The following is a 25,508-nucleotide window of genomic DNA, read 5'->3' as shown; positions in this document are numbered from 1 at the left end:
AACCACTGATACACTTGGCATCCATGAATCTGTCTAATCCTGCCTTGAAGCTATCCAGGCTGACATTTTTCATTATGTTATCCTTTTTTTCTATTTCTTTCATTTTTTTACTCTTTCCTCAGCACTTGTCTTTTGAAATGTTTTTATTCTGTAATTTTTTAAAAAAGTAAAAATTCAAGGGATCCAAAACCAAAATGGTATTCTGCAGTGGGCATGGGTGCACATCCTGCATCTGTCTGCACTCTCGAATGGGGTCACTCGGGAGCCATGCAAGAAGATAGAGGCAACATGCTTACACACGCTTCAAAATACTTGGTGTAACCTATTGGTGCTTTCTTAAGTCAAATATATATATTTTCCTGGGGATCAGGCAGCAACCTGGGAGCCTAGAGGAAGAGGCCGCTTTTGTTAAGAAGGTGAAGACAAGAGGCAGCCCATGCCTTTTCCTGCACATGCTGTGAGCCGCCCCGAGTCCTCGGAGAGGGGCGCCTACAAATCCAATTAAATCTTAAATATTTCAGAATTCAAAGCGCTATACAATTATCGGCGGAAATGTTCAATAAATAAATGGGAATTAAAGCTTGTATGTTTAAAGTTGAACTCAATGTTTTGTTTTTTTGCATTTGTTCTAGAATCCATTTAAAAAACTTTATTCTGGTAACTAGATTTTGAGCTGCACATTTTTATCAAACAGCTTTGAAGAAGAACTATTTCCAATTATGTTCTCTAAGGGACCATATGCAGTGAGCACCCTTTTTAGCAATTTTGTTAGAAAAAGAGCTATTGCTGGAGTGGGGTTAGATGTCACTAAAGTACATTCTGAACCACAAGGTTTCCTCAGATTTCTTAAGGTGTTATCATCTCAGGCAGCAATTCCAAACCTTTTTCGTTACACTTTCTGCTGAACAACATGTTCATTTTAACATGGTAGTGTGTCACCCTGACGTGGTTATGCTTATTACGCTTGATAACATGGAAAAATAGCCGAAGACAAAAGCCACTTGATAAATGTCCACATTTTATTTATATACACGTAGAACTTTATACACAACAGGAGAGCTAAAGGTGCAGTGAATGGAGTAAGATACTGTTATTTCTCATGCCCAAAAGCACTGAAATAGACTATGGAAAATATACTAGAAATCTGTAATATGATGCAGTCTCCCTCTCAAGCAAATCGAAAGGGTGCTTGGTGGGAGCTGCTCCCGAGGGTGCAGGTCCTGCTCCTTGCTCTCACAGTAGGTAACATTTCCTCCCTTTCAAAGCAGTTCTCATAGAGACCGTTCTGCACCTACACTTTTCAAAGTATATATATAAAAAAACAATACTTTGCTCCTGAGATAAGCATGCAGTAATAGTAGAAATACAACCAAAGCCGGAACCTGATGAATGACTCTTTCCAGACTTACTGTAAAACAAGGAAAATACATAAGCCTAGAGCCTTTCTCCCCCTCCCCTCAATCAGAAAGGGTTTAAAAAAAAAAGCCTGAAAGCAACAAAGCCTTGCCTCTCTTTTTAACCTTGAAAGGTCAACTGTCTGTTGATGCTCTTTTCCAGCAAGCAATAAAGCAGGGTCCTATGCATTGGCAACTCATGCCCACAGATCGTGCCCCCCTGTCTTATATCCCCAAAGCCGCAGTATGTGTTGTTAGGTACACTCCCTGGTCTTGCAGCAAACTGCTGGTGTAGCTCCCGAACTAGATCTTAGCTAGCTAGCTAAAGTGCCTTCCCCAAGTGGGAGCTTCTTTTTTTGGCCTCTTTTAAAGCACACCAAAAAGTGCAATCTGTGAGCAGCAGGCAGGCAACTGGACTCGGGATTCAGTTTATGATTTGGTCCTCTGTGGAAGGATAGGATGCCCATGGAAACGGAGCCGCAGAAAGGATAAGGCTACAGAAATCGAAACTAGCGTTCAATCTCTACCGGATTTTAGTGGGAAACTTGGAAATCTTTTTTTCTTTCAACTTTCTTAAGGTGCAAAAAAACAGATACGGTTTTAAGTGTGCCGCCTTCTAATGCGACATGTTCTCCTTGACACAGCAATCTTCTTTGGAATCACAGACTGAAGATTCTCCAAAATCAACTCTCTGGTTACTCAAATGGAAATATCTGAACCAATCTTTCAAAAAGATCACGCAGCAGTTCCAGGCTACAAAAGGTGTCAGTTAAGAGCACCCCCGTTCTAAACTGAAAAAGCACAACCTAACTTAACTGAGCAAGATCAAAAATTGATAAAAAAGCACAGTGAGTAGTTAACCTTAGCTGAGAAAAGAAAGAGACACTTCCATGGCAATAACTGCCATCTGTATAAAATAAATTAAATGGTGAACTTTCATTTGGCCTTTATTAATAAGATAAGAGAACCGTGCCTACGTATGCTAACAGTGCCTATGTATTGCTAGAGAGAGAGCTGGCTATGTATTCCGGAAGGCTGAAAAGCTGATTCATCATCTACAGTATATGAAGGCAACTACACAGTACGTGCAAAATCCTGCTATAAAAGCCATCACTATTGGACATAAGTATCAGCAAACTGTGAAGGGCAATAAACAGGCTCTACTGTTCCAGAAGGAACAGACTGAAAAGTTTATTTACAAGAGTCCTCAAAAGAGGACCTGAATGTATATAATGCATGCAAAATGGCTTTATTGAATACAGCTCTCCTGATCATCATCCCCTTTACCAAGTAGGTTCAAACTCTCACATGGATCCTCTGTGCATTTTAATATTGGATTGAGTAGACTCCTGTTTTCTGAAGAGTTAGAAAATACAAGGGAAATATCAATATCCCAGGCTTAATTAAGTGCAGGAGGAAAAGGACAAGTTGCTCTACATCAACTTTAAAGCCAACTAATGGTCACACTGAGAGTTTTGTTTTTATTTCTGCAAATTATCTCAGATATCAACACAACACCTGCAATAGAGCTTTCCAGTTCAGTGACAACACCTCAAAATAGCATGAAAATCCTGATTACTATTTTTTCTATTTTCTGTCATGAGGTAGACCCTAAAGCAAAGTGGCAGATTACCATCAATATAGTCAATGGCTCCTGTGGTAGAAGAAGAAGAAGAAGAAGAAGAAGAAGAAGAAGAGGAAGAGGAAGAGGAAGAGGAAGAGGAAGAGAAAGAAGAGGAAGAAGAAGAAGAAGAAGCAGCAGCAGCTAGGATGCAACTTTGAATGTTGCATTTTGCTTTACTGATTATATTAACACTACAGAATAAAACAGAAGATGAACTCATGCTGTAGAAAAAACATAAGACAAAAACTGTCTTTATGTAGATTGAATCCCATTTGTTTTAAGGAAGGAAGGAAGGGACCATGGATGTCCATTCAAGCATCTCTGGTCTACTTATCATGGGGCATATTATTTCTTGGACAAAGTTCCACAGCTGTTACATAAAACAGCACTAACAGGAACATCTACTAGGCAGTTACATGTAAGAGATCCACAAACCATTTTAACAGTATAGCCCCAGAAGGGTTTGCAAGAGACCCAGTATATTCCTTTCATTTGAAATGTGCACTTTTGAACTAACCACTACATTCCTCAAGGTATATGGAGGAAAGTTGATGAAGGCAAATATTTGCTTTTCTGCCTTTAGATTTGTTTGTATATCTTTTCGTGCTTTTTAGAAAGCCCTATCGTTCTACAGACATTATTTCAATTCAAAGCAAATGCCAGGCTGCAGAAGATGGGTTTGTCAAATGCCAAAAAGGTGCCTTAAATCTAATGATGAAGTCTATCTGAATTCACCTGTTCTGACAGTCTGGATCTTTTCCTAATAATTTCTACAACTGTTTCCTTACTGTTTTGCCAGTGCTTTCCCAGCTATTTTGGTGCTGATAAACTGCCCAAAAGCATATGTAAGCACTCATACATAAGCTCTGCAAAAGACAAATTAAGGGCATGTGTTTCATGAGCACCCAAGCTAATAAACTAACCCCATCTGTAATTTCTGAGATTGGTTGCTTTAACGATAAATTTTTTTTCAAATATACAAGGTGCTCACCAAAAACAGTAACTGTCCTTTTGCTTATCTTGAAATTAAAGATTTGAATCTGGAAAGCTTATTGCTGTAGAACAAAACTGTGCTTTGCAGTTACACTGTTTGAAAGCAAACCACAATGCTAAAATACTGACAAAAACATATTCTTACTATTTTTTACTTTTGTATTAAGCAAAAAGAATTATTAGTCTTATGAAAACCTGGAACAGGAAAGGGGGAAAAGCTATTTACAAGCTCTAGAACTTGCAGTGTAAAAATCTGAATGGTTCAAAAGTATTTTATACATATTTGTTTTAAAATGAGGCAATCATTAGACAGGAAGTAAACTCTACAGAGTGGCTTTCTAGATCCATTTTTGTTGATAACAGCTGAAGAGATAAAATTCCCTTCTACCATTCAAACTTTTACAGATGTTTTAAAGGTACTGTTTAGCTAAAATAGAACACAGATATGATGTCACAATCTCAAAATGTCAAGAAGTAATTCACAGAATACTTTTCTTTAAAGATCCAGGAATCTAGAGTAATGCTGGAAAAATTTCATTACTTTCTTCCTAGCATAAATATATTTGCCTTGTGAAAAAAGCAAGACCTAAGATTAGTACTGAATTGGTCAATGCACCAAGTTGACTCTCTCACCTGCCTTTCAAATGGCAAGATTTGCTTCTGCAGGTCCATATTGGCACTATAAAAAGTTCAAACAGACGTTCTTTGATGAAAAAAAAATCCCCAAAATGCTTGCAGGTGTATCTATAAAGGCCATAAACATCCAAAGGGAGGCACAGATTCTACACAAGGAGTTTTAGTCCAATACTAGTTCTTCTTAAGAACATCCACAATAGAGTTGTAAGATAACTGTCCTCAATATTAATGACATGACATCAGTTCCCCATGGTAGCAAATCCCTTCCCACAAAGTGCATTTTCCAAGAGGTCTAGTAGTGCATTTATCTCTGCTAGGCCTAGCCTTAACCACAGCAACCATTCTCTATGGTCCATAAAACACTTCTTGGTGCTCTTTTTACTTGCAAGAGTTGCAAATTTTCTGTTGTGATTTTCCATTCAGAATGCTGTCAAGTTTAACTTTACAAATTATTGGCATGTCACCCTATGTGACAGCTCCCCAAAATGTGGTTTAGTTGCATTCAACTATTTACTAACTGTAGGAATAAGGCCAGCAAACACCAGCTCCCTGAGGTGAAGACAAGCATGGGTGGTAGCACTCTTTACCAGAAGGCCATCATTCAAAGCCAAACAGGTTCATCCATCCACAATGGGAACAAGTTTCCAAAACAAAAAGGTCAACTTCTCATCAACTGCCTCTTGAGTGCTTCACTACTGTGGATGGAAGCTGTATGGAAAGTACCATTTTGGCAGGGAAGGCTGTCGGAAGGGAAGGGAAGGGAAAGGGAAGGACCATTCAGCATCACAAAATTTAGGTACGACTGAGGCTGGAGAAGAGGCTACTGTCTACCAGATGAAAGAATTCATACCTGATAAAACATCATTAATCCCAGAAATATTTTAAGTATTTTTAGCCACCTTAGTGTCCTGTGAAGACAGACATCATGACCACTGTTGTGGACATCTGATTAGGTACTCCTGGAATTAATCATTTCAGTCAACTGCAGGAAATTGGGGAGGCATGGAAGCTGCATCATAATGATGCAAAGCAAAATCATTAAAGCATTGCACTGGTTTCCCTTTGGTCATTTATTTCCCCAGTTGGGACAATCTGGTAATGACCATGTTGGAGAAGATAAGTGAAATATTGTGTGTTCCCTCTTCTAGAGTATTTCACATCTGCTCAGGGGCAAAACAACAGAGTAGGACCTATGTAAATCATGTGCACTGATCAGCCCCCAAAGCTTGAATGTGAATGCCCATTTTGAACAAAAAAAAGAGACGTTCAAACCATTGTGCCTCACTGGAAAGTTGAAAGGAAGTAGAATATTGGAATCCCAACATCTACACCCACTCATCTTTTTCTGGGGAGGGGGACGGGGGGCAGTTTCCACATTTCCGAAAGACAAGGGCTATACACAAGGGCTATACACAACAAACAGCAAGCCCCAGACCAAAATGCCCACTGTTGGGGCCATAAATTGATTTCTCCCCACAAGGAGTTCAGGCTGGATAGTGAAAACTGAAAACCATTTTGCCAGGATCATCCAGGATATCAAGTCCTTTGTCAAATACATTGAAACAAATTGTATTTTCAAAGCAGAAGAGTCCACTTTCTCTGTACCAATAGTGGTCCTCCTGTCTCTTCCTATTCTTGGGAAAGAAAATTGAAGAGTCCAGCCCAAGACTACTGATTCTCATCCCTCATCTGTCCTATTATGTTGATAAGGCTCTCTAGTCCAAACACATATCCCATATCAGGGCCATCATGGACAGTGGGATCATCCCGAAAGCCTTTGAATGTGCTGTGTGCGAAGTCAATCATACGTACATCCACCTTGGGCTGGAAGCAGACGGATTCTGTGCTGCTGACATCTTGTAATTTGTCAGTGAGGGAGAGGTCCACTGGTTTTAGGCGCATCTCTGCTTTGCGTTCCAGGTATGTCTCACATCGGGTATCCTTCCCATCATAAATGATGAGCAAGGAGCTGGAATAGAACCGATAAGAGGCCTGCCTCTCCAATACAGCCTTTAGGCTCTGCAATTTGCTGAGGATGGGATCAAAAAGGTCCTTTCGTAACTCTATGCCATTGTGCAGGTACTGGCAAAGGGCACTGCGAAAACCCTCAATGGAAAGACCCCTGCCATAATATTTGTTCCTGCACAAATAGTGCCCTGTATTCAATTGATAGACCTACAACACAAGGAGAAAGAATGCATTAGTTTGAAAACATAGTCACATTTTAGGACGGTTACTGATCCATTATCTGAGTCTGCGGAGAGGGGCGGCATATAAATCCAAATAATACATTATTATATTCTAGCCCCTGTCAATGAAATGTTTGTATTTTGACATGGCAGTGTTCATAAGGACTGGCAAGAGGAAACAAGCATTGGATCAATCCTTCAAAATATACCAATAAGGAAAAAAAGGAAGTGCCCTACTCTGCCAATTTAAATTATTACTAAGGGCATTCCTCTCCATTAGACTAAGTAGCCCAAAAAGCCCAGAGCACTAAATCAAACACAATATACCTCTCAACAGTTTTCTAGGCAGATTGCTTTGTCTTCTCTACATAATGCTAGCAGTTATTGGATAAGGGTAGAAGCTTTAGTGTTTCCACAGAAGAACAAAACCTCTTTAATCTCTTTCTTGAAGTTAGTAAAAACCCTGCTAGAATTTTTTTTAAAGCCTAAGGAGAAAACTGCTGACAGGGTAGATAAATGGTTTTCAAACTAATTGTCCAGGGCGTTCTCATTCCTAAGTAAAACAGCCCACAAAGGCCATTAATTAAACAAAAGTTACAGAAGGAACAATTTCTTTTAAAGTCAGGCCATTCACATTGGCTTGGAAATTCAGAGTTAATTCAATAAAACTTTTTACAACAAAGATATTATCCCACTTTGTCACTATCCAGCAGAGGGCACCAGCAGGTAATGCATCAAAAATACCTGGCTAAAAAAAGTCTCAAATCCTCTGAACCAGAGATAGAGGTAGTGTAATCTAACCTACATTCTTTGTACTTTGAAGGAACAGGCTTAGAATGCAATTCCCTGATGTACAACCCTACTACTCCAGTATAGTAAGGATTGTTATTCCAGAAAGACCTTTATGAGAAATAAACTCTTATCTGCTTCTCAGAATTCAAGAGGACCAAGCACAAACACTACATTACCCTGCAATTCCTCTATCCCAGCAATCCTTTTGGCTGCAAGGCTTGGCAGTGCCAGTGCACGGCAGCAATGGGGGGAAGGGATGCATTCATACTCTCGACCTAACCCCACACATGCGCAAATGAAGGTTCCCACGTTTGTCTGCTTCTTGCACAGTCTGATTCCCAGCAGGCTGCAGACTGGTACCAGTCTGTGGCCTGGAGGTTGAGGAACCTTGCTCTACCCCACTTAAAAATATAATTCTATTATTTATTTGAAAAGAAATTGTATCATGCCTTATGAATGTATCCCATGACAATTCACATAGCGATAGAAATACCACAAAGACTGCTATATTGCTTCATAGTACTTTACGGCACTCCCTAAGCAATTTACATAGTCAACACATGGCCCTTCAACGATCTGGGTCTTCATTTTATCAACCTTGGAAGAATGGAAGGCTGAGTCAATCTTGAGCTGGTTAGGATTGAACTCCCGGCAGTTGGCAGAATTAGCCTGCAATACCGCGTTTTAACCATTGTGCTACCACAGCTCCTAATTCGCCTAGGATTTGTCATTCTTTTCCTCCACTGAGAGCTGAACATTTTTCAGTGGTTTCAAGTGTTCTTTCTTCACGTTTGCCCTTTACCTCACAAAGAGTTAAAAGGCTGAACTTGGGATGAAAAGATAAAACTTTTTGCAATATTTGCTCATATGCTTTCAAACAAGTCTAAAAATATGTCATTGGTTTAGAGAGAAATAGTGTGATATTGTATTTTGTTAATACAATCCTCTCCTTCCCACGCGTCCTGTTTCCCAAATTTGTTCTGGCTGGACTATTTTTCAAAAGTGGGGAAGGAAGAGATTCCAGGTTTTTGCAGAAGTTGGCAAAATATCCCACGCTCCATACACAGGAAGAGTCCAGCAGCCACAGCAGCCACAGATTACCTTCAGAACCGCCTGCTACCGCACGAATCCCAGTGACCGATAAGGTCCCACAGAGTTGGCCTTCTCCGGGTCCCGTCGACTAAACAATGTCGTTTGGCGGGTCCCAGGGGAAGAGCCTTCTCTGTGGCGGCCCCGGCCCTTTGGAACCAACTCCCCCCGGAGATTAGAACTGCCCCCACCCTCCCTGTCTTTCGTAAACTACTCAAGACTCATTTATACTGCCAGGCATGGGAGAGTTGAGATAGCTCTTCCCCCTAGGCCATTACAAGTCATGCATGGTATGTTTGTGTGTATGTTTGGTTTTATAATAGGGGTTTTTAGTTGTTTTTTATTATTGGATTGTACATGTTGTTTATTATTGTTGTTAGCCGCCCCGAGTCTGCAGAGAGGGGCGGCATACAAATCCAATAAATTATTATTAATTATTATTATTTACATACAGTACCTGCATGCCACAAACACGGACTCCTAGTGTAGCTGAGGTGCTCTGGGCGCACTTCTTCATCTGCCGAGCAGCTTTCTCCTCAGAGGCATCGTCCCCATGCTGTCTGGTCCCCATTTTCAAGTCAAGCACACAGGGAAATTTGAAATGATGCACCACGTTCTCCAGCAAAAGAAATTCTGAAATGCCAGTCAAGGAGAATTTATCTCTCTGTTGGTTTCTACTGAAACACTAGGGCTTCTCCCTTGTTTTCTAGAGAGCATATGTTCAGACAGACCAAAACATTCACAGGGGGAACAGGGTACTCTATGTACAACTAGCCATCAAGAGACAGGAAGAATGTCCATTTTCCCTGTCAGAACTAATATCTGAGTATTCATGACTGAGTACTGGAAATGGCCAGAAGAAAACAAGGGAACATATTTGCACCGTTATAGTCAATACATATGGTATGAAGAACAAAAGACATTCTTGGTAAGAATCCATACAGACGCTATATAAAAGTGATCATGTTGTAAAACACTACAATATGGCAGATTTTGCCATTCGGAGGATACTGTAGAGCTTTCGTTCCTTAGACTCCGATCGCATTAGACTCAGTTGTTGCTTGTGGCAACGCAAACTCCAGGGATTAAAGCTGATCTTCTCAGAACTAACACTACTATTTCCATCTAGCATCTGAAATGGAACATCTGAATGGAAGCTCTTGTGGCTCTTTGTGTCCTGGATGCTGTTGGTACAACATATGACATAGCAATAAAAAGCCGTTAAAAAGAATTGTTACAGCACAGAATAACATTTGAGTTGCTAAGCTTAATTTTTTTCCTACATAATTCTCTGCCATACCATCAATATATTGGCCAAACATTATATTTTTTGTTTGTAAGTAACACATTTCCCCGAAAATACGACTTACCCTGAAAGTAAGTCCTAACTTGATAAGTCCTATCCCCAAAATAAACCCTACTTAAGACCCTGCGCACTCCGGGGTGCATGGTGTGGGGCAAGGTGCACGGGTAAAAATTAAGCTAGGGTTGGGATGGGAGTGGTGGAGCTGCCCTACTTACCAGGATTTACGCACCCCGACACCTGCCTTGCTTTGCAGGTCCATTTCTTCGGCGGATGCTTCCTGCTGCTTGCACACAAAGGCCTCTGCAGTCGAAAAAGAGGCTCCAGATTGACACGTGCAGTGCCTCCCCAGCCTCATTTCGTCACCAGAAGCCTTCTGATAAAGCCTCTGCAGCCAAGAAACAAGGTCCAGATTGACAAGTGTGTTGTCCTTGGCCTCCACTTTGCCATCAAGGGGCCATTCCGGAAAGGCCTCTGCAGCCAATAACAAGAGCTCTGGATGGATCCTGAGCGGTTATCAGCTGCAGAGAGCTTTTCAGAAGGCCTCTGACAGCAAAAGAAAAGCCAGGGGGCACCGCATGTGCCAATCTGGAGCCTGTTTCTCGGCTACAAAGGCTTTCCTGGATGGCAAAACAGAGGGCTGGAGTGACACTGCAAGTGGCGGCAAGTAGCTGTGGAAGTGGTCTAGCAGCGGGCTGCTGCTAGGTGAGATGGTCGGTGCTGAGGCAACGAGGTGAGTCAGTAATTAGACATCCCCCCCCCCCCCAAAATAAGATCTGATGCCATTTTTGGTGCAAACCAAACCAAATGAACTCCCGAACGAATCTCTGGAAGGAACCCTCTCTGGATATATGTACCGCCCCCTCCCTCCTGGTCTTTCGTAAAGCTTTGAAGACTCACCTCTGCCAGCGGGCATGGGGGCCGTGAGTGATGAGATTGTCTCCGGCCGATATTATGAACGACTGAATTTGATGAATGTGTATGTCTGTATATGGGGTTCTTTAACACTTTTAGCAATTTATAGTATTCTTTTAAATTAATTAGATTTCTTTGATATATTGTTGCATTTATAATATTTACGCTGCCCTGAGTCGCTTTGAGAAGGGCAGTATAGAAATCTATTTAATAAATTATACACACACACACACACACACACACACATATATGTCACATGTTTAAGCTGAATTTGAAAAATACATACACACACACACACACACACACACATACAGTAATACCTTGTCTTACGAACCTAATTGGTTCCGGAAGTAGGTTCGTAAGGCGAAACGTTCGTAAGATGAAGCATTGTTTCCCATAGGAAACAATGTAAAAGCGATTAATCCGTGCAAAAAGAAAAAAATATCGCAAAATGGCACTCTGCCGGGCGCCGCCGCCTGGCTGTCACCTTTTAAAACAGCCGGGGGGCTTCTTGGCGTTCTCCCGAACCCGAACTTTTTGGGTTCGGGAGGCCACCAAGAAGCGCCGCCGCCTGGCTATCACCTTCTGAAACAGCCGGGGGGGGGGGGGGGGCTTCTCGGCGTTCTCCTGAACGCCAAACCCAGAAGTTCGCGTTCGGGTTCCAGAGGGCGCTGAGAAGCACCCGGCTGTTTCAGAAGTTTACAGCTGGGCGGCGGAGCGCCGTTTTTGCGATTGGCGGCGGCATTTTCGGCTGATCTAGAGGCTAGAAAGGAGGTGGGGAATCCCAATAGGGAATTCCATAGGCGGAGCTTTGACGTCACGAAGACATCCGACCTGTCGGACGTCTTTGTGACGTCAAAGCTCCACCCATATATAAAAGATTGGGTCTTATTTTCGGGGAAACATGGTATTAAGGTGTTTGGAGGTACCTGCCAGAAAGCCAGTGCCAATCTCTTATCATGGATCTTTGTTTGATATTTAAAAGAAATCCAAGAGGGTGCTTAAGAAAAGGAAATTCTTAATTACTCATTTGAAGGAAAGCAAAAGAAACCAACCATAAACCACTGCCCCCAAAACACAATCCAGTACCTTTCCGAGGTCTCAGAAGTGAGCCCTGCTTTCTCCTCCTTATGCTCGGTACCACTGCCTGATTTGTTGAGGCTCCTGCGGGAGTGTTTACGACGTGGCTGGTCCCTCTCTGGAATATCATCTTGCTCCAAGCCTTCGCTCTCCACATAAGGATATGCTACCAGGTTAATGTAGCCATCACTGTCTCCCTCAAAACAGACAGACACTACACCTGCCAGGAATCAGCCACATGAAGCATGCCTCACGTCAGATTTTCAAATTAGTACTTAGAAATGATAAAACTACTAATAATTTTCCCAAGGAGCAGATTGGAGAATGAAAATAAGGCTCATAAATCCATTTGTAGAACTTACCAAGACGAAAAGAGAGGGGCAAGAAGCAGTCTTTCTAATTTGAATATCTTGTATTTGTAGATTTTAAAAAAAAACCAATTCCCTCTAAATATTTAAATATTTTTATGTAAAACTGGTATGGATTGAAAAAAAATAACACCAGATCTCTGAATAAGTTGCAATAGATCACTAACTGTTTTTAATCCCCACACAATGGTATTTTGGTACTCATTGCTAATTCATTCTGGGAGGAGCGATGAGAACTAAAAACGATGAGTACTGACAAACAATATGACATGGCCCTTTATTTCGGCTAGATGAAATAGCAATTCACAAGGCAGCCAATGCCAGCAAGTTTACTTATACATCAAGTACCAGGAAAAAGACGAGTATTAAGACAAGATTTTTGCTTTAAAATGTCAAGTACCGAATTCAGCCACTTTTGAAGCAGTTGTGTACTAAGGTATGACTGTAGTTTAATTATCACAGTAAACTCTCTGACTTGTTCCCCCAGACCAGGGTTCCCCAAAGTTGGAGATATTGCAGAACTGGAGTCCTTACAGAGCTCCACATCAGTCCTTAGTCCTAAAGGTGAGGTGACTAGAGACAAGACAGTGTTACCCAGGGCTGGATGGTCAGCCACCAAAGAAAGCAATCTGGAGTTGTCTTAAATTATGGTTGGTATATTATTCTGATAGCAATTGGTCAAAGTCAGCTATATATTTGCACTGGATTTATCCACCTATTCAAAACTTCCCAAGAGCTTGAGATAGGCAGGTGGGATTGTTTGATGGAGTTAAAGATTGTTATTTTCATAATACTACTGGTATTAGTTAAAATAGTAGTTAATTATTTACAAATAATAAATGTTGTGGGAGAGTGGTATCAATGAATTATCTGGAACTTCTTGAAGGGACTGGTGAATGAAGTTTGGGGATCCCTACCCTAGATTATTCTACTGATATGGAAATAAAAACAGGCAATTGATTTGGAAATGTTATCTCCACTGGGGTCTGTCAATTAAATTGCAGAATTGTTTATTATGTATCTTTTGAATTGGACTATTATCAAGTTTGCTTTTTTGTGAAGGGATCAATTTACAGGGTGACGTTCTCATTCAACTTATATCCAACTTTTCCACTCAGATAAACATTGCCTACAATAAATATTGGCCACCACTGATCCACCTTATGCAGCAATAAATTTGTATAACGAAAGTTTTGTAAAAGAGGTAAACAAAATGAGGCTGAGAGTATACATTTAAAGGACCAGCTTTAAAATTTCAAAGTGGCATAAGTGCCTTTTTCGGGAGTACAGTAGAGGAAAATATAGGGCAGCAATTTACATACTAATGATGCACTGTAAGAGCAACTAAATGTACTTGGAGCCTGTTCTATGAAAGGTACAATAAATATTTCAGTATATCTAGCATAGATTCAGCTCCTGTTATTAATTACTCAGTTTGTGCCCAGATAATGCCTTCCATAAGTCACCCCTGTCCATTTGTTGGCACACTCACAACTTGCACACCAAACATAATATTAAAGCTTTTTCCTTGTTAAATATTTTCCCAACAGTTTTAATAGGAAAAGTTATGTGGAATGCTGATACATTTCTTTGCCTCATTTGCTGTAATATGAATATTTTGAACAATCTAAACCACTATAGAAAGAGAAAGGTCTAAAGATGTGTCTATGTCTGTGTTTCTATGGAGAGTCTCGGTCATCCATAGCTGACCCAAAAAGCTGTGCTTTTTTCAAGAGGCAACTGGACTTTCTGGGTTTTCTTTAAAGACATTTCCCTTCCCATCCAAAAAGCTTCTTTGGCTTTCAGAGGATGAGAAGCGAATTTTCTTCAAAGAAAAACCAGAAAGTCTAGTTGCCTCTTGAAAAATTACCTCTGGGAAAATTTATGTCTGTGTGGGTTTTTTTGTCTTCATTCCTTTTTAGGTTTTCACACTTGTAGGTGTAAAGTCTCATCTCTACCTATAATTGATACCCAGAGATGGAGCTCCATTTTTCTTCTGTTTTAAAAGTATCAGTGCTGATTTTTCTTGAAAGACTTAAATAAATTGGATTAGTACATTTTCTGGTCCCCAGCTGGTTCAACAAATGGAGTGTGGCAATTATTTGTTTATACAGTGATGCATGACTTGAAAATTTAAGGAAGACTTTATAGCTACTTATTCAAAGCAGGACAGATTTGACATACTGTACTCAGGCCTGTTAAAATTATGATTTTAACTAGAATGACATAATTCAATTATTCATAACACTAGTTAAAAAGATCCAATTAATCATCACTTCCTAATACAAATGTAGGCATGTTGTTTAATATAGCTGTTATTCATCTTCATCAGGACTTTATATGTTTCATTTTGAATGTCGGTACACCCTACCCATAAGGATTTTCATTATGTTAATTTTCAACCAAAAATTGAGAAATTATCCAATTTTTAAATTTTGTAGCAGAGCAGAAACATTAAGCAAACTACTGTACAGTAATACCTTGTCTTACGAACTTAACTGGTTCCAGAAGTAGGTTCGTAAGGTGAAAAGTTTGTAAGACAAAACATTGTTTCCCATAGGAAACAATGTAAAAGCGATTAATTAAAAAGTTCGGGTTCGGAAGAACGCCGAGAAGCCCCCCAGCTGTTTTTAAAGGTGACAGCCGGGCAGTGGTGCCCAGCGGAGCGCCATTTTGCGATCTGCGGTGGGTTCATAAGCCGAAAAAAGTTCATAAGAAGAGGCAAAAAAATTTCCGAACCCCAGGTCCGTATCACAAGGGGTTCGTATCACAAGGGGTTCGTATCACAAGGGGTTCGTATCACGAGGTACCACTGTACTTCAATTAATTATGCATGTTTTTGCTATAGTGTGCTAGTATAACTATCAGCAAATAGCTTATTTATACTACTTTTTATGCTTATTTTAAGTTTTATACCAAACGAAAAAAATTCAATGAAATAAATATATGCCTTGTAAAACTGGTTAATTCTTTTAAAGGAACCAAATACAAATAGTTTTTTTTCAAGGTTTCTGGATGCTTACCTTTATACTCAGGTGTGAATTCCTTCATTTCTGGAGGCAAAGATTCATAAAAGCGTTGTTCCCTGGTTATGAGAGGTTTGCACACAGTGTGGTCATCGTAGCGCATCATGCTGCTGTGGCCGCCCACCTGATGGATGAAAGGCTCCAACAGGACCCCTCGGCTTCCTGTGTGGGTTGCGTTCTTGCCATGCTTCCCCACCTCCATGGTTTGACAAACACACATTGCGTAGGGCGCAAGTCACACACCTGGGGCATGGGGAGAGCTGCATGTGGTGGAAGGAGCAGTTTCCCAAAGAGAAAATTATCACCCCCTCAGTTAAGACCAATAAATGATTAAGCACCAACAGCCTGCAAAACAGAGAAGAGATGCCACAGAGTTTGGTCAAAAATAATGTAATAAATCCTATATTTTGCTGCAACAATTGTCCTTATTGCATCTGATGAATTGATCCCATGTCAAGGAGTCTAAACAGGCAAATTGTACAGTACATCCAATTATATGGTTAAACTCTTATTTATAATGACTTGTCCAATATAAACTAGGCAATTATTTCACCATTATAGCTTATGGGCACTGAAGATGTGATCCTCCCAACATATAGCTTTCTGATTTATAATAATAGATCTCTAACATCAGAAAAAGATGTATGATTTCTTTTTAACATTAGGACTCACCAGCGCTCTGGCTTTCACCAATCTCAATGCCTATTAAAAAATAAAATTATGCACCCACTAAATTAAGGAGGGAATAAAATTGTAATGATCCCTAAATCAGATTGGCTTCACTAATTTGGAGTTCTGTTTTTTGTTTTATCCCTTTTTAGATTAAAATTATACATTGTATATTAGGCCGCATTTTTAACTTTTCCCAATAAAACCTTCATCAAGTTCAACTATGTATACTTGCAGAACAGCATTTTGGATTCATTTTTTTTTTACAATAAATTATATCAACTTTATTTAAATCAAATCCACCCTGACTCTTAGGAAGCAAGATAATATTCGGAAGTGGCTCAAGCAAACTGTAATTCACTGGTATAAAAGGAGAGGAAATAAAGCACAATTAAACTCGAAAGATTCCGTTCTGTAGCCTAACTCGATAAAAGTACAATTCTAAACTTCCTTTGCAGCTTTTTTTCTTTTCTCCCTGGTCTACCTAATGGAGCTGATACTCAGGGGCCAAAACGCACTGCTTTCGCTCTCAGAATAGTTGCAATATGGTATGAAATTAAAAGACATTTTTACCTGTCCCTTTCCAGAGTTAGATCACTCTCTGATTGTCTTAGAGTTTTTTAGTGCTCCAGGAATTTGATCAATCCATTTTGGACACCTGGGAGATCTAAAAATTTTCAAAGGGAGCTCGAAGGGTGGGTGTGTCTTGAGGCTCCAGTGATCCGTGTAACAGAGGTTGGTATTACCTCCACTGCAAGCTAAGTTTAATCCTGACCAATTAAAGGTGGATTCAACCTTCCATTCTTCTAAGGTCGGTAAAATGAGGACACAGATTGTTGGAGGCAATATGCTGACTCTGTAAATTACTCAGAGAGTGCTGTAAAGCGCTATGGTGAGGTTTCAGGGCTACTGTTATTGCTCCCTCCTGGAACAAAAGTCTTGGATAAAAGTACACATGAATGCCCCTTTCAGAGCCCTGATCCTCAGGGACTCCTTGTTTCTCTGAAGAGCACCAGAAAATATAGCAGCACAAATGACATCTAGAACACTCTGGAGAAAGACAGAATAAGTCCAAATGAATATATGTAAATGAGCCCACTTTTGCCACATTCAACTATAAGAACGGCAAAATACAGCTGTTTTTCCACTGCTATTGTGTCAGACTGCCAACCAACAGCCTTTTTAAAAATACTATCTGGAAGAACCTTAAACCTGTAAGTCTCCAGGAAGTGGATGGCATTTTTAGATCTGTCAACACTGCCACCCAATCTTAAAACCATATCCTGTAGACAATGGAAATAGCAAAAAGTGTCTAGTTGACTTTTTAAACTACATCAAGATAGAAGTTACTATTCACAGAAAGAACATTGGGGAAAAAATGAAGGAACACCATTATGAATGTCAGAAATCACACAGAAATGCAAAAGCACAGAAATCTTTAATTAAATAAGTAGGAAAGATTTAGAGGGAATTGATCAATCACAAGATAAATGAGAGCTATAAATGACATGACTGTAAAGATCAAATTGGAGGAGTCGCTGGTGTTCATGTGCAAATATTAAGACCACAATTCAAATATTCTGCCTAGTTACTCCACCCTTAATTAATTCACTTCTATTCACAAAATTTACCATTTAATAATAATAATAATAATAATAATAATAATAATTATTATTATTATTATTTATTAGATTTGTATGCCGCCCCTCTCTGAAGACTCGGGGCGGCTCACAACAATAATAAAAACAGTAAAGAATTCATTTCTCACATAAAGTTCAATGTTATAATTTTATAACGATTGATTATTAATCAACAATGCATTCATCACTACTGTAACTGATCTTATCTAAAATTCCCTTCTGAGAGTTTAGACTAAGAAAGAGCAACCCTTTAGATTAGGCTGATAAACTACCTTGCTTATCTTTAACCATCTTACTCAAAGGTAATGGTCTGAAAGTTATTCAGTGCCTGCACAACTCATATTCTAGGCCAGCAATGGCTAATCTTTTCTGGACCGAGTGGCCAAAGTGTGCATGCACCTGAACCTTCAAAATGCAATGTGCATGCAGTCCCTGTACATGCACCCAACTCTACATATGTGTGCACCCCCTGCATGCCCCCGCGTGAGGCATGAACTTCCCCTGCATGGGCCCTTGCACGACCCCCCACGCATGCACGGCAGAGACAAGAAGACCAGCTGGTGAGAGGCACACACACACACACACATGTGCGACAGACCTGAACTGGAGTGAAGGCTCCTGTGCCATCAGAGAGAGCGCTGCGTGCCACAGATTCGCCACCACGGTTCTAAGCCACCAAATCAGCACATCAATATTGAAAACAATTTATTATAGTTAAAACAGGAAAACTACCTACATTTAACACAAGCTACTGAAATACTTTTGCATATATTGGGTGGTTATATTGGGCAAAAGGGTATAGATAAAAGGGTATAGGACGATAAACAATGCTAATGGTAGATAAACACTGGAATGGTAGTATAGCATCATTTCCAATAATCCTGAGGAAACAGAGAACATATGTAGCACGGTAGCATTCTTTATTTCAGGAATGTAAAGCATAAAGAGGTATAAACAGTTATCATGATGGCATTATTTTATTGTATAAAGTGCAGAACTTGTCCTACACTTGTATCACCACCGTTGTGAGATGAATGCACAGTTAAATGGCTACAGGAAGCTGTTTCCATCAGAAAGACATCTTCATTAAAATTACTGTCAGCGCAATATGGTAATAATATGATAATCAAAACCATTGTGCAGAAAGAGTCTTCATTCAGACAGTTAATATCATTCACGGCACAGCATAGCTGTGTAACTTGGGACTCCTCTACTTACCAAAGCAAAGCAGGACAAGACAAAATGTAACTGCAGACTGGCTGGGTTGCATACTATTCCAGAACGTATCAGTTATTGAAAGCAAGCTCCCTTTGCAGTTTAGAAGCTGGAGAAACAGCGCCACTGTTTTCTATCCTCTTTGTCATGAAAAGACTAGATGTCTCACAAAATACAAGACTGTTGCATTTTAGTAGGCCATTCTTTCTTTCTGCTTGTACTACTACTACTAATAATAATAACATCTTAGGAGACAAAGGCTGTACCTAAAGTAACACTGAAAATCAGACAGACCAGCACTTATCAAAATAAGGTTTATGGAAGTCAAATTCTAAATTTTCAACTAATTTCTGAGACTTCCTTGTTCCTCAGCTCCTCCTTCTGCCCAGTCTCCTCATATCATACATCACTACATACTTGAACCAGCCAAGAGTAAATATTTTATAGACTTCCTCCAATCTAATCCAAATGCTGCAAGTATGTGCAGAAGTCCTTGTGGTATTCTTACTCTAAAAATGAAAGTTTACAAAGAAATCCTTTGGAGACGCTGCATAAACAAATGAGAGCAAATGATTCACATTTGCCCAAGGGCCATCCTAATGTTTTGACTTATTCTTCCTGTTATGTCTTTGCAGAGGAAAATGTTGTATTATTCACCTTTTATAAACATCTTATTTAGATGGTATGCTGAATTATAAAGTAACGTGAACCAGCAGAAGAATAACATAAGTGCTACAATTTTTAATGTGAATGCTTTATTCTCAAAAATGATGAAAATCCTTTCATCTCAAACGATACTCTATGGTACTATATACATTCTGAATTTCTGTTAGCAGTCAGACAGAAAAACTAGACCTCTCCAGAAGAAAACTGAATATAGCAGCGAACAATATGAAATATCGTGTTCATTTGCTATCAAATATGTTTCCAAATTAGAATGGTATGCATTGCCTGGAAAACCAAACTTCAGCACAATTCCATAAGAATATAATTCCATAATAATAGAGCCAATATGGCAACGCAATCTTACTGTCTCAAACATTTGAACATTTTCATTACATAATTTGTATATCATAATACAAACATTATACTGTATTCTTATATAAATAAAATTCTTATATAAAAAATTTTCAGTGAGTGAGCAAAGATAAAAAGCAATACTGTAGGTGCAACATCAACACAGACTAACAGATTAATTTTACCTGCCTTGGTTCATAAAATGCACTTTAACATTTACATTAGCAAACATTTTTGGAAAAATTATTTCAGAATGGCATGCTAATGCCAAAAAATTTCTACTAGAAGGTATCATTCAACCTATAAAGTCTCCACGCGCACACACAAGCACATGCACACACAACTTAGGCAGGTATTCAAATTATATTGAAACTCTTTTTATCCACTTTGGTTAACAAGAAAAACACTCCAAAACACACATTTGGGCAGTTAATACTAAAGAACAGGCAGATTAATATAAAAATTGGTATTTTTAGTTATTGGAACCCAACAGTTTAGGAATTTACTACCATTTAGGACTGGGTCAGAAGTAAACAAAATGGATACATTTCTTGTAAAACTAATCTAACAAACAATATAAGATCCACTAGTCAAAATTCTGTACCAACCACTGCGTTCTTCACTAACTCAAGTTTCCATACACGTGACACAGAAAATATAGGAATATTATTCCATCTGAACAGAGATTGTGACTAGATTTCTACTGACGCAATTATGCAAGTACTGCCAGTTTGTCACTGCTTCAGATTCTTTCAGACATATTTAAATAAAAAAATCTATACGAACAGGGGAAAACTGAAAACATATTAGATAAGGTGTAGGAATTAAAGCAGGCATAGGAACCAAATTAAGGTTAAGCACAGAAAATGAAAGTGTTGAATAAATGTTAATTATTTCAACCTCAAGTTTTATTTTCAGGAAGATTTATATCTCATCTGATTTTTCATCTTGAAGAATTTATCAAAATGTTAAGAACTTACATTGGCAGTGATGCAAGCAAATGGCAATTAAGATATGATGTATCTAACACTGAAAGGTTCTTAATCAATGTCTTAACCATCCATTGTTTTCCAAAGCCAGCCAAACTGATCTGCTTCTAAGAAATGTTCTCAAGCTGCATGAAGCTTCCAAGAGTTTAAAATCTAAGATGGATCAAAAAGGCCAATCTTGATTGTTTTACCACTTGAATATAACACATATTACATTTCCTTTATATAACAATTTATTACAAACAATAGTTTCTATTTTAAAGAATCCTACATCGTCAATTAAACCAGGTCCACGCATCATTTCTAAAACAAAAAATCCCCCCAATCTTGAGAAAAATGACTTTTTCTTTGTTTTTTTAAAAATACCAGTATACGGATTTTATATACTAATAAGACTTTCCCAAACAGTACAAACTACCAAATCTTATTCAACCACATTCAAGCAAAAGATGATCTAGGTATTTCCATTGGTAAGCAATGATTGCTGCTAAAAGCAAATGTAATTAAGAGAATACTTTTAAAAATAAAACTGGTCAAACAAATCATATTATTAATTGCATTTTTATCCCATAAACACCCAGTACAGGGAAGCCTGAAGTCTAAAGACAGTGAAGAAAATATAAGCTAACCGTTTGTATTCCTGCAAGGAATATACAAAAAAAAATCATTCTGAAACTGCATGCTTTAAAAAAATCCTACTGTGATAAGATAGTTCATTATAGTTCCTTACTGCGTTTTTAGCCAAGGCCATCAAAAGGAAGACAGGTCAAAATGACCAGGAACAACCTGACTTAATGGCATCTACTATTTAGGAGGGAAGAGATTAGAAACTCAAATATACCATGAAAATAGTACCACGGATGCATAAATACAAAAAATACTCTCAAGATTACTGTATCAAAACATAAATACTAATCACATGTAGAGCAATATTGCCTGAAATTTCAAACACTCCTTTAATCTCAAGAGAAGCATAACATTACCAGGCCACAAGTAAGTGAAAGGCATTCATATCATTAAGCCTAGAGACTTGAACCAATTATGAACCTAACATATTCTAGGGGGCAGTAATAAGTGAGTTTTAAATAAAAACAGAAAGGCATTTCTTATGTGTCTCAATACGCTAATAAGAACAGGATTCTAAGCAATGATAATTTATTTCCAGCAATAATCCAATAATCATAATTATCAACATTATCTCATTGCTACTTACTTGACTCTTGTCAGTGGACTGACAAGATCATTTACCAAATGCTTCCATGAAAACACACACACACACACACACATATATATGCAATTTTAATATGTACATGAAAAAAAAAGTTCCAGGCAATTAATTACCTGATTTCAGGCATACTCACTTCTTGTTTATAACAAAGATACTAACTTTTCCTAGACTTGCAACTCCTGCTCTAAGAGCAGGTGGCAATCATGGCTAAGAAACCCTTTGCGTAACTTCATGTGGTATGCCAATTGTATCCTTTCCTTGATTATGAGGCAATTGGCTCAATCATTCATGTCCAGGTAATCTTCTGCTTAGATTATTGCAGCATGTTCTACATGGAGCAACTCTTGAAGAGTATTTGGAAGCCTCAATTGGTCCAGCATGGACAGTTTTGGAGGTCCCTAGGGTGGCACATGTAACATCACTGTTATGAAAGTGCACTGGCTGCCAATCTGCTTTCTTGGTCAATTCGTGGTACTTGTTACTACCTTTAAAGATTTTTATGCCATGGGTGTAGGACATGGGTGTCAAACTCATGGATCACGTTACTGTCAAGTAGCATATCACGACATTTCTCCCCCTTCACAGAGCTCGGATGGTTGTGGCCTCTGCATCACACAGCCGGCTCACAGGCTGCCAGTATGATACCCCTGGTTTAGGGTATCTGCAGAACTGTCTTTCCCAATGGAATTGGCCTGCCCCACTCACACAGATCTATTGCAGATCCCATTAATCAAAGAATTTCAGCTTGTGTTGGGAGATACAGGAGAAACTCCCACTCTTTGGAACGTCTTGCCACAGAAGATAAGATCCATCTCTTATCTTTCAGCCAAAAACCTGGCTATGCCAGCTAACATGGAGTCCTGAAGGAGAAGCAGTTGACTGGAGTTGCTTATGCACTAATAGAAAAAGCATCCCCACTTCTCCCTTCCAAACTCTTGTTTTTAGTTGGGTTTTTTTTTTTTTGCAATCTTAATCAGTTTTTATAGATATAACGGAATGTTTTAAGTGTTTTATCTTTTTTGAAAGCTGCTCAAAGTTGCCCTGAAACGTGAGATGGGCAGCAAATAAAGTTAACATTATGCAAAACTGTTTTAATGAAGAATTATCTACACTTTCTAAAATATTTGAAACTTGTTTCAAATTGGTAGAAGATAAGCATGTGAACAATGTTAAAATGAATAACATACAAATGCGAAAAAAAGTTTGCAATACTGAGAGGCAATCCAAAAAGCCCAATTCATCACCGTTCAGTATTCGTTCCCCATAGAGAGCTTGTTATATAAGAGCCAGGTGGCACAGTGGTTAGAGTGCAGCACTGCAGGCTACTTCCATTTCTCTGATTGTTTCTGTCTGATATGAACTTGATAGATTGGTCAGGTTCCAGGTCCCATCCTTAATATTGTGTCATATGATGGCACCCAGATAGGTTAGCTTACTTTGCCATAGGTCTGTCCACTGATAATTTAAATTGCCCTTTCCTTCCCTCTTCTTAAAACAAGCTTTTCTCTCCTCAATTTAAGATTTATATATCCAGAAACATATACTGCTCAAAAAAATAAATAAAGGGAACACACAAATAACACATCCTAGATCTGGATGAATGAAATATTCTCATTGAATACTTTGTTCTGTACAAAGTTGAAGTGCACAACAGCATGTGAAATTGATGGTCAATCAGTGTTGCTTCCTAAGTGGACAGTTTGATTTCACAGAAGTTTGATTTACTTGGAGTTATATTGTGTTGTTTAAGTGTTCCCTTTATTTTTTTTTGAGCAGTGTACATTCTTTGCACTTCCCCCAAAATATTACAATATACTGTATAACTATATTATCTAGTTCAGCTAACTGCTAGCTGTAGTTCAGCAGTTCAAATCTCACCACCGGCTCAAAGTTGACTCAGCCTTCCATCCTTCCGAGATGGGTAAAATGAGGACCTAGATTGTTGGGAGCAATATGCTGATTCTGTAAACTTCTTAAAGAGGGCTATAAAAGCACTATGAAGCAGTATATAAGTGTAAGTGCTATTGCTATTATATAAACAAGAATCAGCCTGCTTCAAATTATAATTATTATTTTTTTCATTTTCTATTATTTCACAAGTATAAAATATTCACTGCCCGTGGAGGGAAGCCTTTTCTGCTTTATTTTCCCCAACGTTTTGTATTGGGGCCAATCTGTTTCATTTGGATGGAGGTTCCAAGCCAAAAAAGTCTCCTGCCAAAAACAACAACAAGAACACAAATGTCTCAATACATTTTGGACCACTTGAAAACTTTACAATGTTCTTTGCTACCCCTCCTGGTGGATGGGTGAAAGGCTTATGGCATCCCAAGTATCCCCCTGAGCAAATGTTTCTCTGGCCTCAGCACACTCCCCCCAACACACACACCCCCTATCATCCTGCAGATGTCACCAACATCTGCCTCTATCATTCCTTACGAGGTGAATCTCACATCCAGGCTTCCTCGAGGGGGAGGCGAAGAGCGCTCAGAAATCGTCTGAGGAGAAAGCCACAACTCCTTTTAGCTTCTCCCACAGCTTCCCCCCCCACACACACACCTGGAGCCCTCTCTACTTGGGGGATTATATTCGACCCCTCGTAGCGCCGGCTGGGGATGATGGAATTTCAGGTGAAGCTCCATTAAACTCGCCTAGAGGGCGCCAAACGGGGGGGAAGCTGCTCAACAGACACCTGTGCCGTAGACTTCTCTTGAGCGGTTCCAGAAGACGCGTCGTCGTGAGGACACCTAATTCTCTCTCACGGGCTTCGGCAGCAGCCCTCAGCTTTGCTGTCTTGCCACCCTCGGCACCGGCCTTCCCTTTTTAACCCTACCGGCACTCATTCAGTCCCCGAATTCCCCTCCCTCCCACATCCAATTCGGAAGAGGCACCCTCCCTTTGGGGTCCGGATCGCTTCCTAACGAAGAACAAGGGCCCGAAACTCACCAACGTAAAACTTCCCCCTGCCTGGCCGGGGGGCGCTGCTGCTGGGTCCCCCCAGGCCGGCTTCAAGACTTCCCTCACCTGCTCCCTTAACAGTTCGAATCAACAACAAGATGGCGGCGCCGGGAAGGTGGGCATTCTGCCGTCATAGCAACCGTGGCGCCCGAGGTCCACCTCCAAGGAAGCTAAACCAATCCCGTGTCGATGCATTCCCAGGTTTCTATTGGTTCTCATTTTTATTGGATGACGTGTCCGTCACTTCTTCCAAATTCTCTGCGCCTTCTTCCCCGTCTCCGGTTTTCCAACGCACGCTGCGCAAATGTGACGAAACCAACCTTTTTGCGGGGGCTATTTCCTATTGGCTAACGAGGAATGATTCGCCAGCCAATCACAAAAGC

The 25,508-nt window shown here is 39.6% G+C and overlaps 1 protein-coding gene across 5 annotated transcripts; it reads right to left on the bottom strand.

Moving 5' to 3' along the window:
* Nucleotides 1–1,001: 1,001 nt before the first annotated feature.
* IP6K1 (inositol hexakisphosphate kinase 1) lies at nt 1,002–25,233 on the bottom strand. Of its 5 annotated transcripts, none has more exons than XM_070738796.1 (6): nt 25,114–25,233; nt 15,407–15,754; nt 12,025–12,235; nt 9,729–9,901; nt 9,175–9,350; nt 1,002–6,822 (listed from the first exon to the last, which is right to left on the bottom strand). In XM_070738796.1, the coding sequence occupies exons 2-6, from the start codon at nt 15,627–15,629 to the stop codon at nt 6,316–6,318; spliced, it is 1,290 nt and encodes a 429-aa protein (XP_070594897.1). In that variant the 5' UTR covers nt 15,630–15,754; nt 25,114–25,233; the 3' UTR covers nt 1,002–6,315. The 5 variants fall into 5 exon arrangements, with proteins under 5 accessions (XP_070594897.1, XP_070594899.1, XP_070594900.1 ...); XM_070738798.1 differs by having other exon boundaries at nt 25,192–25,214; XM_070738799.1 differs by lacking the exon at nt 25,114–25,233 and adding an exon at nt 24,727–24,749.
* Between the last annotated feature and the right edge of the window lie 275 nt (nt 25,234–25,508).

Source organism: Erythrolamprus reginae, chromosome 2 (assembly GCF_031021105.1).
Source record: "Erythrolamprus reginae isolate rEryReg1 chromosome 2, rEryReg1.hap1, whole genome shotgun sequence".
Lineage (NCBI taxonomy): Eukaryota > Metazoa > Chordata > Lepidosauria > Squamata > Dipsadidae > Erythrolamprus > Erythrolamprus reginae.
This window is presented reverse-complemented; position numbering and strand designations above follow the sequence as displayed.